General features: G+C 38.8%; 1 protein-coding gene across 2 annotated transcripts in view; it reads right to left on the bottom strand.

Annotated features, from left to right (window-relative positions):
• TTC39B (tetratricopeptide repeat domain 39B) overlaps positions 1 to 13,535 on the bottom strand; it is a 137,743-nt gene that overhangs the window by 53,135 nt on the left and 71,073 nt on the right. For both annotated transcript variants that reach the window (XM_053572212.1, XM_053572222.1), the window contains 2 exons: positions 6,341 to 6,433; positions 826 to 936 (listed from right to left, as the gene is read on the bottom strand). In XM_053572212.1, the coding sequence (XP_053428187.1) occupies positions 826 to 936; positions 6,341 to 6,433 (204 nt within the window). The remainder of the gene's footprint in view (positions 1 to 825; positions 937 to 6,340; positions 6,434 to 13,535) is intronic.

Raw genomic sequence — 13,535 nt, 5'->3', positions numbered from 1 at the left:
TCATCACCTCTTCAAGGGGCTCACTGCCCAATCTTGATCTTAGCAGAAGTACCACAGCAGCTCCTCAGTAGGTAAAATAACCTCTAAGGTTCAAAGTCAGTGGACAGTCAGGTCACTCTGCAGCAGAACAATGCAGGTAAGGAATGGGATTCCCCACCCTTGTGCCCCAGGCATCTAGAAAGTTACTACCTGAGGTCTAAGCCTCATCCATGAAAATGACTGTGTTTGAAGGCACAATGTGAGATTATTCTTACCAAGCTAAAGGCCAAGTAAACAGGCTGAGCACAGGTTTTGCTGCCATATTTGAAAATTTTCAAAAGCGAACTATTAATTGAAATTTAATTGTTTAACTTATTCAAGGGCTGTCCAGAAAGCATCCAGCCATGTAATATGAAAAACAGAGATGTACATGGCTGGATACTTCCCGGTGACCTTCGTATATGCCATAACTTGTCTTAAATTTCTTTTTAGCATATTCTAGTTCTTCCCCTCATCCTTTCACAGGAAATATTTTCAATAATATTTAAGAGGAACTTCCGTAAAAATACTTCGCTGAAGAAAGCAAAGTCGAAGCCCTGCAAAACTATGTAAGATGACAATATTTGAACAACTATTACACATGAGAAAGAATCAGAAGTCTTCTAGGATTAAATTTGAAAAAAAGACTTCTTGACTGACTTTTAAAACTGACCAAAAGTAAAGGGTCAAAACTAATTTAGTTTATATTCAAGTAGGAACAGATAAAACAGCTTACAAGGATAACATCAAAGAATCATCACAAATATCTGAAAAAATATTATATCTAAAAGAAAGGAAGTTAATTACCATGGTCGGAGCAATTCTAAGGCGTCTGTAAATTTGTTACTTAAAAATAAGTCCAATGCCACAGCACATTCTTCTAGGCCACTCTTGAGATCCACCTTGGTTGATGATAAACTAAAGTCAAGAAAAAAATACACAGAATTTCTATAACTTTTACTATTAGCAAGTCATCCCAGGGAGTGTGTGTGTGTGGCCTTCAGAGACAAGACAGGTTGGAATTCTAACTTAGTCACTCAGTGTCTTTAATATCCCTAAGACTCAACTTTCTTACCTATAAAATGGGACCACCACCACCACCACCTACTTCTACCACCAAAGGGACTATTGTGAGGATGAGATAAACTAACAAATACGGCCAATAGTAGGCACTAAACAAATGTATAGCTCCTTCCCTTATCACTCCAAAACCTCAAGTGTAGAAATTACATACCTTTGTACATAGGGAAGGAGATTGTTTTAGTTTGATTATATATGGGGAAAAATGTGCTCCAGTAGAAAATTATGCATGGTTTAGACTTTTGAAGAGACCTCTACAGGTAATTTGATTCTGACTCCATGGAAGCTGTTGCAACTCTATAAATTATAGGAAACTGGTAGCCGTGCAAAATAATTATCTAAAGATATTATTTTGTGGAAGAAGCTAATTTTCCTGAATTTGCACATTCATTTCAACATTCCTTTATTCTATGTAAGTTTGTTTTGTCTTGATTTCTCCTTTGAACCTGTTATAACATCTGCCAAGTGTCCTCATTGATTAATAATTAATCAGTATAATTAATGATTAAATAAAATCTATAATATGTGTTCATTTTTATATCTGGGTAAGAGTCATGATTTTATCCATTTTTCAAAATTATGTTAATCATTCATAACTGACAGAAATTTTGTTCTTTAAAACTACAGCCATTTCTAAAATGTTTTGTGTAACAACTCTCAATAGGAAAAATTTTCAGTAAATAAATAAGCAGTAGGATGATTTGGCACACAAAAGTGCTGATAAGAAATAAACCTGACAAGTATTTAAGGTTGAATTTCCATGTCACTGACCTCTTCACATTCATTCATTAAAGGATGACAGCAAAGTTCCACTTCACTTCCTCAGGTCTACCAGTCATGGGTTCTGAGTGTGCTTCATGGAACCACCCTCCACCCCCGGGTCTTCTCATGGTTCCTTCTTGTTACTCAGATCTCAGCTGGCGCAGCACCAACTCAGAGCAGCCTAGCTGATCCCACCCATTCTGTCTCACTGTTTTTTCTCTATACAACTTATTACCATCCAAAAGTATCTTGTGCGTGTGGGACTTTTGGACATGTTTGTCTACCTTCCTTTCTAGACATAAATGAGTGAGTTATTTTGGTCACTGCTATGCCACTAGTGCCTTTAGACAACCTAGATCATAGCATATGCTCAATAAATATTGCTGAATGGTCAGTGAGTGAGTAGAGTTGTTCTGAGGAGAAATAGAAAATTCTTCCAACCTAGATTTTGTGGCACCTCCACCAGAGTAGAGTAGAAATGAGACAAGCTCTTGATGGAGGGATAGAAAGCTAAGAATTATTTTGCCCTAAGCTTCTGGTAAATGAAGAGATCAAATAAGAATGTTAGGAGTTCACAAACCTCTCACAGGAAGAGTTTTCACAAGAAAGTTCCTTGAAACCTCCTCTATCGGTTCATCACCAAATTTTGTCAGTTGCCTCCAGGATGTCTGTGGAACGTATCCTGTTTCATCTCCACTACCCAGTCCAAGTTAGCCCTCACGAGTTGCCTGGTGTCTACACACCCATTTCTCCCCCCATTACCTACTTCCCTCCAGTCAAATCTGTATCCATAATCCATTCAATCTAATATTCATGGAGCACTAAATACTTGCCAGACACTCTTCTAGGTGCTGGCAATACAGAAACAAACAAGATGTGCAGGATCCGAGGCTCTCAAGGAGCTTTCATTGTCTTGGGGAAGGAAGCAAGACAAGTCGACCAGGAACTGACTAGAGTCACCTTGGATTGGGAAAGCCAGTCTGGGTTAGAACCTGGTTTGGAGAAAGGCAGGGATGTAAAGGCCCAACCAAACAAGGATGGTCACTGAAAGCTCCCCCAAAAGATGACATCCAAATGCTGTACAAAGGAGCCAACCTGGGGGGAAAAAGGGGAATTCTAAACTGCAACTGTAAGCAAGGCGGCAAGTGAGAGAAAAGGCAGAAAATAGGGAAAGCCAGAAACCATCGTGGCAAGGCAGAGAGATTTTATTCTAAGAACAAAAGGAAATATACTGGCTCAGAAATCCTTACCCCTAATCACCACTTCCCTTCAAATATTAGGTTTCCAGTTTTACTCTCATGTGATCTCTTAATCATCACTCCCACCAGTTCTAAAGTTACAGCTCATCCTTTATTACCAGGAAATAGGCCATGAACAACCCAAACAAACAACCACCTCTGCGTCTCAGCTAGTCATGCTGTCACCTGGGAGCATGTACTATTCATGTTCCGGCTGAGAGGGAGACACCTAAGTGGGAGCTCGGCATCCCCAAACGTGGTAAACTCAACCCTTCTCAGTGACTTAGATGACGTTCACCTGGAATGAACACCCCTCTCCACGCTGCCAGGGCTACCACGCATTCTGCCACTTTAAACTTGGCCAACGCGTCCCTCAAGCATCTCTTGAAGACACTTCATCTCTCCATGTCCACTGCCATCACACTCATCAAGGCTCGTCACTTCAGGTCTGAATTCTGAAACCCTCTCCAAGAATGTCTCCCTGGCTATTACTGTTTTGATTCCATGGTTCCCAAACTTCAGTGTGCACCTGGAAAGATTGGCTAACAGATTATGAGGCCCCACCTCCACAGTTTCTCACTCAGCAGGCCTGGGGTGGGCCTGACAAATACCCGGATGATACTAGTTCTGCTTTAGTTCACCCACAGGCTACTATTCACTTCCTAAACAGATATCTATTATATTGCCTCCCTAGATTAAGAACCTAAAATGACTACCACACCTATGATAGAAGTGGAACTCTGACCCCACCACACCTGTCCAACCAGGCTGGTATGGTGAACAAGGCTATTTCCAAACAACCAATCATCCTGCAGGAGGTTCGCAAACATGGCATCCCCCTCAAGTCTAGTGACACAATAAAAAAATTCCTGGATTGGAAATCACAATCTAGCCCCAGGACCTCCCTGAGTCCCTTGCCTCATCTTGGAAATGCCCTCCCATTTCACAATGTCTGCAGGAGAAACAAAGGCAGTGGTTGCTATGAGTGTGCTCTGTGAATATCCAAGCCCTACGCAAATTAACAACCATGTATCATTTTCCAAAGGTTGTGTGGGTGCTCAGCCCACCGACTCCTATTCCTGAGATGCTGCAGAGCTAAGCCAGGGCCTTTTAATGTACATATCTCCAGTATAGGTGAGGACTCTTTCTTAGGATGAGATTTTAGCCTTACATTTGAAAAAAGAAAAATACACAAAACAAATACACAAAAATGTGAGACTATACTTGTATTATCACTTACATTCTAATTCCATTTCTTCCTTTATTAATTACTTAATAAGCTTGACTGCTCATAGGTTGTGCTGTTAATACACACAATGTGCTAAGAATGGTATGTCTCACATAGAAATCCTTGAGTAATGCCAACGAATATTATTTTGTAAGTTACTAAATAACCTTCAATAATTCAGAGCTGTCGAGCACAATTGAAGGAGTTTATTTGAATAATAACCTGTTTCTTCATTTATCTAATCAATTGCACAATACAAGTTAACAATGATCACAGTGGAGAAAGAATAAAATATCAACATGGAAAAGAGAAGATGAATAAAGAATGTTTGCTTTAGCAATTTTTTTCCTTTTTTTTTAGACAGTGTCTTGCTCTGTCATTATTTACAAAGATTTGAGAATGTGTGTATATGTGTGTGTGTGTAAGAACTATTACAAGGGATCAGGGGAGCAAAAAGCAGACCTGAACTCTGGATTCTTTGCTAAATGTATCCTCCAGAGCCATGCTTGAATATTTGTCCCCTCCAAAATTCATGTTGAAATGTAATCCCTCATAAGGCAGCATTGAGAAGTAGGGGCCTTGAAAAGTGCTTGGGTCATGAGGGCAGAGCCTCTATAAATTAATTAATCCACTGGTGGATTATGGGTATCCTGGAGTCAAACTGGTAGCTATAACCAGGTAGGAAGGGACATCTGGTAAGCCCGTTAGCACACTCAGGCCTCTCATGATGTGATGCCCAGAACTGCCTCCAACTCTACAGAGAGTCCCCACCAGCAAGAAGGCTCTCACTGGCCAAATGTGGCACCTCAACCTTGGACTTAGCCTCCAACACTATAAGAAATAAATCTCTTTTCTTTACAAATTACCTAGTGTTAGGTATTCTATTATAAGCAAGAGAAATGGACTAAGACAAGCTATGATCAAAAACTTCCCACACTGTACTGATTCCACCGAAATTGTGTACCTGAATAATTAGATCACAGACTCCCAATGCTATTTACAATTATTTATCTGGATATTTTGTCACAATTCACAATTTTTACTGATTTATATAGGGAAAAAATTAATGACTTTTTTCTCTTCTCAAATTATTTGAACTCAGTTCACCTTGTTTTTATGATGAAAAACTCAGCTGAGTGTGGTGGCTCATACCTGTAATCCATCCACTAGGAGGCCCAGGAAAAAAGGATCGCTTTTGGCTAGGTGTTCAAGATCAGCCTGAGCCAAGAGTGAGGAGTGCCATCTCTACCAAAAAAAAACATTAGCTAGGCATGGAGGTGCATGCCTATAGTCCCAGCTACTCAGGAGGCTGCAACAGGAGGATCACTTGAGCCTAGGAGTTTGAGGTTGCAGTGAGCTATGATGACACCACTGCATTCTAGCCAGGGAAACAGAGCAAGACCCTGTCTCAAAAAGAAAAAAAAAGAACCAATGTTGTTATAACTGTATCAAGAAGCACATGCCTAGGAAAAAGACCAGAATGCAATCAATACACCAAAACTCTAACAGCCTGTGTTAAAGAGGCCATAATCACAGTTAATGTTTCTCCTTTCTCCTATCTTCCCTAATGCTTTGCAATGTGGTTATATTATTTCATAATAAAAATAATCATTAAAAATGTTTAGAGATATGGGGTGGCGCCTGTGGCTCAAGGAGTAGGGCGCCAGTCCCACATGCTGGAGGTGGCGGGTTCAAACCCAGTCCCGGCCAAAAAACCACAAAAAAAAAAAAAAAAAAAAATGTTTAGAGATAAAAAAGATTCAAAGGGAAGTTCTGCCCCAAAAGTTTAATCTCGTTTTACTGCTTCTGTAACAATACCACCTAGTCTCTGAGGCCCCTGGCTGCTACTTGCCTCCTCCCCTCATTTGTAAAATGGGCACCATATTTGCCTGGTCCTCTCGCCACTTCACTAGTTTGTCAAACACAAAACATTCTCCGATTATCAGTCTGACATTCCCAGAAGGGTTGGACTGTTCTCCCCAGCCCCCCAGGAATGCCCACGACCTTTCCTGACCTGCGCACAGCAGATGCTCCACGATGTCTGGATGCCCGTTTTGTATCACACGATGCAAAGTGAAGGCCACTTGTTGCCATATCTGAGCGAGATCTGTTCATTAAAAGGACAGAGAGAGGTTTTTACTTCTTTTCCTATGGAAAAAAACCTACCCAAACCCAAGTACACAAGGCCTTCAATTATATTGAAGGTATATATCTCACCTCCATTTCTTATCAATTTTAAAAATCAAGTAACAAACGTTTACCTGTTATGTGTTGAACATTCCTGAAACATAGCCCCAATAAAATAAACTTTTTATTCTAGTACACAAAAAAATAAGTTGAAATCACTCCATAGCTTTCCACCTAAAGATGGCATTGCATTTTAAATATATCCTTCCAGATCTTTTCCCAAGTACACTGATGCTTACTTTATTAAAATTTTATTAAGGATATTTATTATAATAGGTTATTACATATTGTAACTATCCTGAATCTTTTCTTCTCCATAAATAGAGTTGCTTTATTGCACTTACTGTCTACACAAAATTATCCTGGATGAAAGTACCATAATTTGTTACCACTCCCTCATTTTTAGATATGTATGTTGTTCCCAAAGTTTTGGTATTAGAAACTACTATAATAAGCCCCTTTACTCACATTCCTAGTATTCCTTTAAAAAATTCCTGATAGCAAGGGCATGTATTTTATAAGGTGTCTTATTTTTTACGAAACTGCCTAATTTCCCATTATACGTACACAATAGAGGGCTGAGGCAACACAAAGAAGGTGAAGACCTATCTGGTTTCCAGAATTTTAGGCCAATTTAAACTCAGAGATATCCCACAGACACACCAAGGGAGGCAGGTGCACAGAGAAGGAACCTTCCAGAAAGAGCTTCAGAATACAACCTACCCTATATTATAATAGGACTGTCAATTTCCTTCTACTTCCATTCACCTTAACAGTATGTGCCCCAATGGGAGATGAGCTAATCATTAACAAAAGAGGCAGAGGAAACAGTTATTGACTACCTCTTTGGAAAGCTTTCCTTTTTTTTAATTCTAAGATGTAATGCAATGAAGTTTGAGACCAACCTGAGCAACATAGCAAGACCCCATCTCTACCAAAAATAGAAAATTTAGCTTGGAGTAGGGGCATCCACTTGTTCCAGCCACTCAGAAGGCTGAGGCAGGAGGATTGCTTGAGCCTAGGAGTGTAAGGTTGCTGTAAGCTATGAGGACAACACTGCACCCTCACCCATGCAACAGAAGGAGCCCCTGACGAAGGAAGGAAGGAAGGAAAAAGAAAAAAAAACACTTTTGACTAGGAGAATAGAGGAAGCACTTACACAGATGGGACTCTAAGGGCAGTGACTATCAACTCCGTTTATAAGCAGAGAAAGAGGAAGAGACAGACTGGAAAGCCTGTATACTCTTTGGGCCATTCCTGCCCATGTGTTCTCTTAGAGACTCCTTTACATGGGCTAGAACACATAGTCTCTAAGGTGTACTGTTAAAATGACTTCCTTTCCATTGTCATGCTTAGTACTTAAGGAAATAGGACATTTCCTACTTAATAACCTGATGCTCTGGCATACTGCATTACTCCACGATCTCTAACAGAGCGAGTTGCCATATGTGCACAGGTCTGTTTGGAGGCATTCTTTTTTCCACTCACATATTTGCCTCTCTCTGCACTGTCACGGTTTTCATTATCACAGCTTTCTGATACCTGTGTGCCTATGGGGAAGCCCTCTACCTTATTCAAGGATCTTTCATGGGGAGTGGGGATGTTATTATTACACCTTCATTCTTATTCATGAATTTTAGAATCAGTCATCATAAAAAGTTAAAAGAAAAGTCCTGCCAGGGGTGGGAGGGTCCAATGGGACTTCATTACATTATTAGAGAAATCTGCAGAGAACTGCTATCTTTACAATACTGCACTTTCACATCTATTCAGGTCTCCTCTTATTTCCTCCAATAAAGGTGTTTTTTTTTGTAGAGACAGAGTCTCACTTTATGGCCCTCACTTTGGCCTCACACAGCTCACAGCAACCTCCAACTCCTGGGCTTAAGCGATTCTCTTGCCTCAGCCTCCCGAGTAGCTGGGACTACAGGCCTATCTACCACCTGATATGTGGTAGATAGGCCACCTGATATGTGCTGAGAGGCACCATTTATATAATCTACAATTTAAAACCTAATTTATAGGTTTTTAATATGTATATCAACACTGCACTGATGTGCATGTATCCTTGCAAAAGAGCCATGCTAAATCTTCATATTGCTCTAATTTTAGAATCTATACCACCAAAATAAGCAGTTATTAAAATTTTAAATGAATAAAATGACTTATTTCTTCCACTTCTGAGTATAATGTAGGTGTTATATTCAGATGTTAGAAGAAATGTATTTTTAAGTAGTGAAAACTCTTGTTATTTTAGTTGACGGAGGCTAAGGAAGAACTTTATGTTGGAAGTTATGCCCTTATTTTGCCCTTTTTTTAACTGCTCTAGGTGTTTTTTTTTTTAAGTTTTTAACAGCTTTATTGAGATATAATTCACAGACCACAAAATTCACCCATTTAAAATTTACAATCAACCTCAAAAATAAATAAATAAATAAATAAATAAAATTTACAATCAATGGTTTTTAGTATATTCACCAAGATGAGCAACTACCATACAATCTAATTTTAGAACATTTTTTTCACCCAATGTATCCATCCATTAGCAGCCACTCCACTTTCCTCTCCACTTCCTCTAGTCCTAAGCAACACTAATCTACTTTGTGTCTGTACGTTTGCCTATGTGGACATTTCTTATCACTGGAATCACACAATGTAGAGTCTTTCATGCCTGGCTTTTTTGATTAGCATGTTTTCAAGAGTCATTCTTGTAACATATAACAGTACTTCATTGACAAATACTTATTGACAACTTGACAAATACTTATCGACAAATACAATTGACTTATTGACAAATACTTTTCCATTATACAGATACACCACATTTTGTTGATCATTTCATTTGTTGATAACATATGGGTTATTTCCACTTTGGGGCTATTAGTTTGGATAATGCTGCTATCAGTGTGTGTATACCAGTTCTTGTGTGGACCCACAGTTTCATTTCTCTTGGTTATATATCCACAGTGGAACTGCTATGTCACATGTTAACTCTCTGACATTTTGAAGACTGCCACATTGTTTTCCAAAGTGGCTGTGTCACTTTATATTCCTACCCACAATTTATAAGAGGTTCAATTTCTCCACATGGCCGGTACTTATTTTCCATTTTAGTGGGTGTGGTGGTATCTCATTGTGGTTTTGACTTGCATTTCCTTACTGATAATGTTGAGGCTCTATTTAAAATCTTATTGGCCAATTGTGCATCTTTGAAGAAATGTCTATTCAAATTTTTTTCCCATTTTTAATTGAGTTACTTATCTTTTTATTACGGACATGAATACTACTCTGATTTTCAATCACTAGGTAGAATTAATTTTCAAATGAAAAACTTACATCGATCTTTGTTCATACTTTCTTCTCAATCAGATTATAATTAGCGAAACCAATTCCAATTTAATTTCCCCAATAAATCCAACACACTGCATTCCTGTACAATGAGATAAAAGCTAGCCCAGTTTTTTAAAAATGAAATAAAATTTCAAAAATTAATAAAAGTATCCTTCATACCCTTCAAGATTTTTCACTGAAGTTAAAATCTCTCCTTAGGTGAAAAGGAGGGAGTGTAGATAGGCCACCTGATATGTGCTGGGAGGCACCATTTATATAATCTACAATTTAAACAGTGTCCACTAAAGTTACGAAATGCAGGACTCTGACTCCCCACCCCCCATGGAGATCTACAGCTTAATATTATTGACCACAAGAACAGACTGTCTTTCTTACTAAAGAAAACTGCTCGCCAAAGTTCTGCCCAATTAATGATTCCTCAAATAGTCATTCTCATGACCAGTGACCAGAGAAATGGGATGGTGCTATTGCTGACAGTAAGAAAGAATAGCCCAAAAATCAACAGATACTCCCCAAATATCATTTCACCATCCAACTCATTGTTTTGCTGGGCCTGTTACCAGGATTATCAGAATCAAAGCAACATAGTTTCAGCTTTCTCTCCCCACTCTGGCCCTTCTTCAGAAGGAAGAAATAAACAGCTGGAAAAAGCCAGAGGGCAAGCACCCACAAAGGACAGAAATGTTCTATTAAATGAGAACCTGTGAACTGATAAACTAGATAATCTGTCCCTAAATAATCTATACTTAGAATTCCTACATAGGCTTCCTCAATCAAAGCTACAGACCTTAATATTATTTGTAGGGCTTGGCTGATTTTTAGATTCTTTGTGTCTTTTTTCTATGTTTTTTCAATTTTTCAAAAGTGATCATGCACTATTTTAACAATCAGGAAAAAATTTAAGTGTATATTTTGAGCAATTTAAGTTCAAATTCATGAAGGGACTATTCAAATATTAATGTAAGGAAACATCCTCTGATCAGCCCTTTTATATCACACATAGCTCAAAATAATTCACCTAAATTTTTACCCCTTTCAATATAAAGAAGTCAGAATATATCACCATTCAATGTCTCTAATGTTAGTTTAGACATTTTTGATGTCTTCTAAACCTTCGCTACTTTGAAAGGGTCAATTTTTAAATTTTGTGGTTTTTCTTCTTTTCTATTTCCTGCATTGATACATGCTTCATTGTGATCTTAAGTTTTATACTAAATAACTCTACTACTATGTTCCTGAATTGCTTTTAAACATTACTTTTTATACATTTTTATTGGTACATAATATGTGTACATATTAGTGAGGTATGCACAGACTGTGTAATCATCAAGTCAGCGTATTTGCGTCTCCATCACCTACAATATTTATCATTTCTATGTGTTGGGGACATTTCAAGTCCTCTATTTTAGCTATTTTGAAATATACAATTGTTAACCATAGTCACTCTGCTATTGAACTTTAGAATTCATTCCTTTTATATCATATAAATATATAATATAAATGGTTATAAAAGTTTATAACCATTCACCAATCTCTCTTTGGCTTTTCCCCACCACACCTGCTGTGCACGTGCACACATGTACACACACACATCCTTCTCAGCCTCTGGCATCTGTTATTCTACCTCCATGAGATCATTTTTTTTAGGTCTTAGATATGGATAAGAACATGCAATATTTGCCTTTATGTGTCTGGTTTATTTCATTTAATACAATAACCTCCGATTCCATCCATGTTGCTGTAAATGACAGCATTTCATTCCTTTTTTGTGGCCAAACAGTATTCATTGTGTATATGTACTGTATTTTCTTTATCCATTTGTCCACTAATAGGTCGATTCCATATCTTTGCTATTGTGAATAGTGCTGCAATAAATGTGGGAGTTCAGGTAGCCCTTTGATATACTGACTTCTTTTCCACTGGATAAATACCCAGTAATGCCAGATCGTAGGGAGTTCTACTTTTAGTGTTTTGAGAAACCTCCATACTGTTTCCATAGTGGTTCCCCTAACTTACATTCCCACTAATAGTATATGAGTTTCCTTTTCTCTGCATCCTTCAGCATCTGTTTCCTTTTGTCTTTTCAATTATCATCTCAACCCAGTCTTTAATGTATCTACCTTCACTGAAAATGAATCATGGTCTGTTCCCTATAGAACTATGATCTGTGGTGGCAAGTTAAGTGGTGGCACTCAGTAGGCACAACCATGAGTTCTGTAGAACCAGAGATGGGAGTCAGTGTGGACGGATGTCTGCCAAGTGTGCCTGAGCCTTCCGTGGAAGATGAACAGAGACAGGGCATTCAAACAGGTGGATTCACAACTGTTTGAACAGCTTCACTCAAAAGGCACTTCCCTTTACCCTCTCCTGTTGCACAGTTTTTATCAGAAAATGGGAATAAAACAGAGCAAACAAGGTAAATAACTCTGCAGAAAAAAAAAATGAAGCTAGGAAAGACAGCAGTGAATGAACCAGTCTAAAAAGATAATGCTCTAAATGCATGAGTTATATTTAGTAACTAAAATTCATATTTACCCATAAACATTTAGAAACACCATACTCTAAGCACCGTATCAAGAGTTAAGACACACTAAATCACATAGTTCCAGCTCCCAAAGATGATTATCTGAGTGAAAACAAATTTTAAATTCCAGGGTGGCGCCTGTGGCTCAGTCGGTAGGGCGCCGGCCCCATATGCCAAGGGTGGCGGGTTCAAACCCAGCCCCGGCCAAACTGCAACCAAAAACTAGCCGGGCGTTGTGGCGGGCGCCTGTGGTCCCAGCTGCTCGGGAGGCTGAGGCAGGAGAATCGCTTAAGCCCAGGAGTTGGAGGTTGCTGTGAGCTGTGTGAGGCCACGGCACTCTGCCGAGGGCCATAAAGTGAGACTCTGTCTCTACAAAAAAAAAAAAAAAAATTTTAAATTGCAGTATTGAATCAAAAAATCCAACTGAATAAAAGTAGTTGATGAAAAGATGTGATTTAGGGTGGTGCCTGTGGCTCAAAGGGGTAGGGCGCCGGCCCCATATGACAAAGGTGGTGGGCTCAAACCCAGCCCCGGTCGAAAAAAAAAATCTAAAAAGAAAAGATGTGATTTAGCAACAAGTTAGTAAAAAGTTGTGAATGATTTAAGGCTGGCTACGGTGGCTCACACCTGTAATCCTAGCATTTTGAGAGGCCTAAGCAAGAGGATCACTTGAGGCCAGGAATTCAAGACCAGCCTGAGCAACATAGTGCACCCCTGTCCCTATAAAAATATTTTTAAATTAGCCAGCCATAGTTGTGCATACCTGCGGCCCCAGCTATTCAAGAGGATGAGGCAGGAGATCCCCTATGCCCAGGACTTTGAGGTTGCAGTAAGCTATGACAGCCACTGCACTCTAGCTGCCCAGGCAATAGAGCAAGACACTATTTGAAAAAAAAAGAAAAGGTTGTGATTTAAAAGTGAACTTAGGAATACTATAGAATATTAACCCTGATACAACGGAAGCTGCATTAATAGAAGCACAGTATCTACAATGAGAAAAAGGATCATCTGTCCTAAGTTTCTTTTAATTATAGATCTGTTTTTAGAAACATAATTGTCTCTTAATCATAGCACAGCACTTTCAAGAGGAAATCTTCACTAAGAATGTGCTAGCAGTACTAAGATTGACGGTGAGAGCAAGATAGCA

The sequence above is a fragment of the Nycticebus coucang genome, chromosome 2, assembly GCF_027406575.1.
Source record: "Nycticebus coucang isolate mNycCou1 chromosome 2, mNycCou1.pri, whole genome shotgun sequence".
Taxonomy (NCBI): Eukaryota; Metazoa; Chordata; class Mammalia; order Primates; family Lorisidae; genus Nycticebus; species Nycticebus coucang.
Note: the sequence above shows the minus strand (reverse complement) of the source record. Positions and strands in the feature narration are given on the sequence as shown.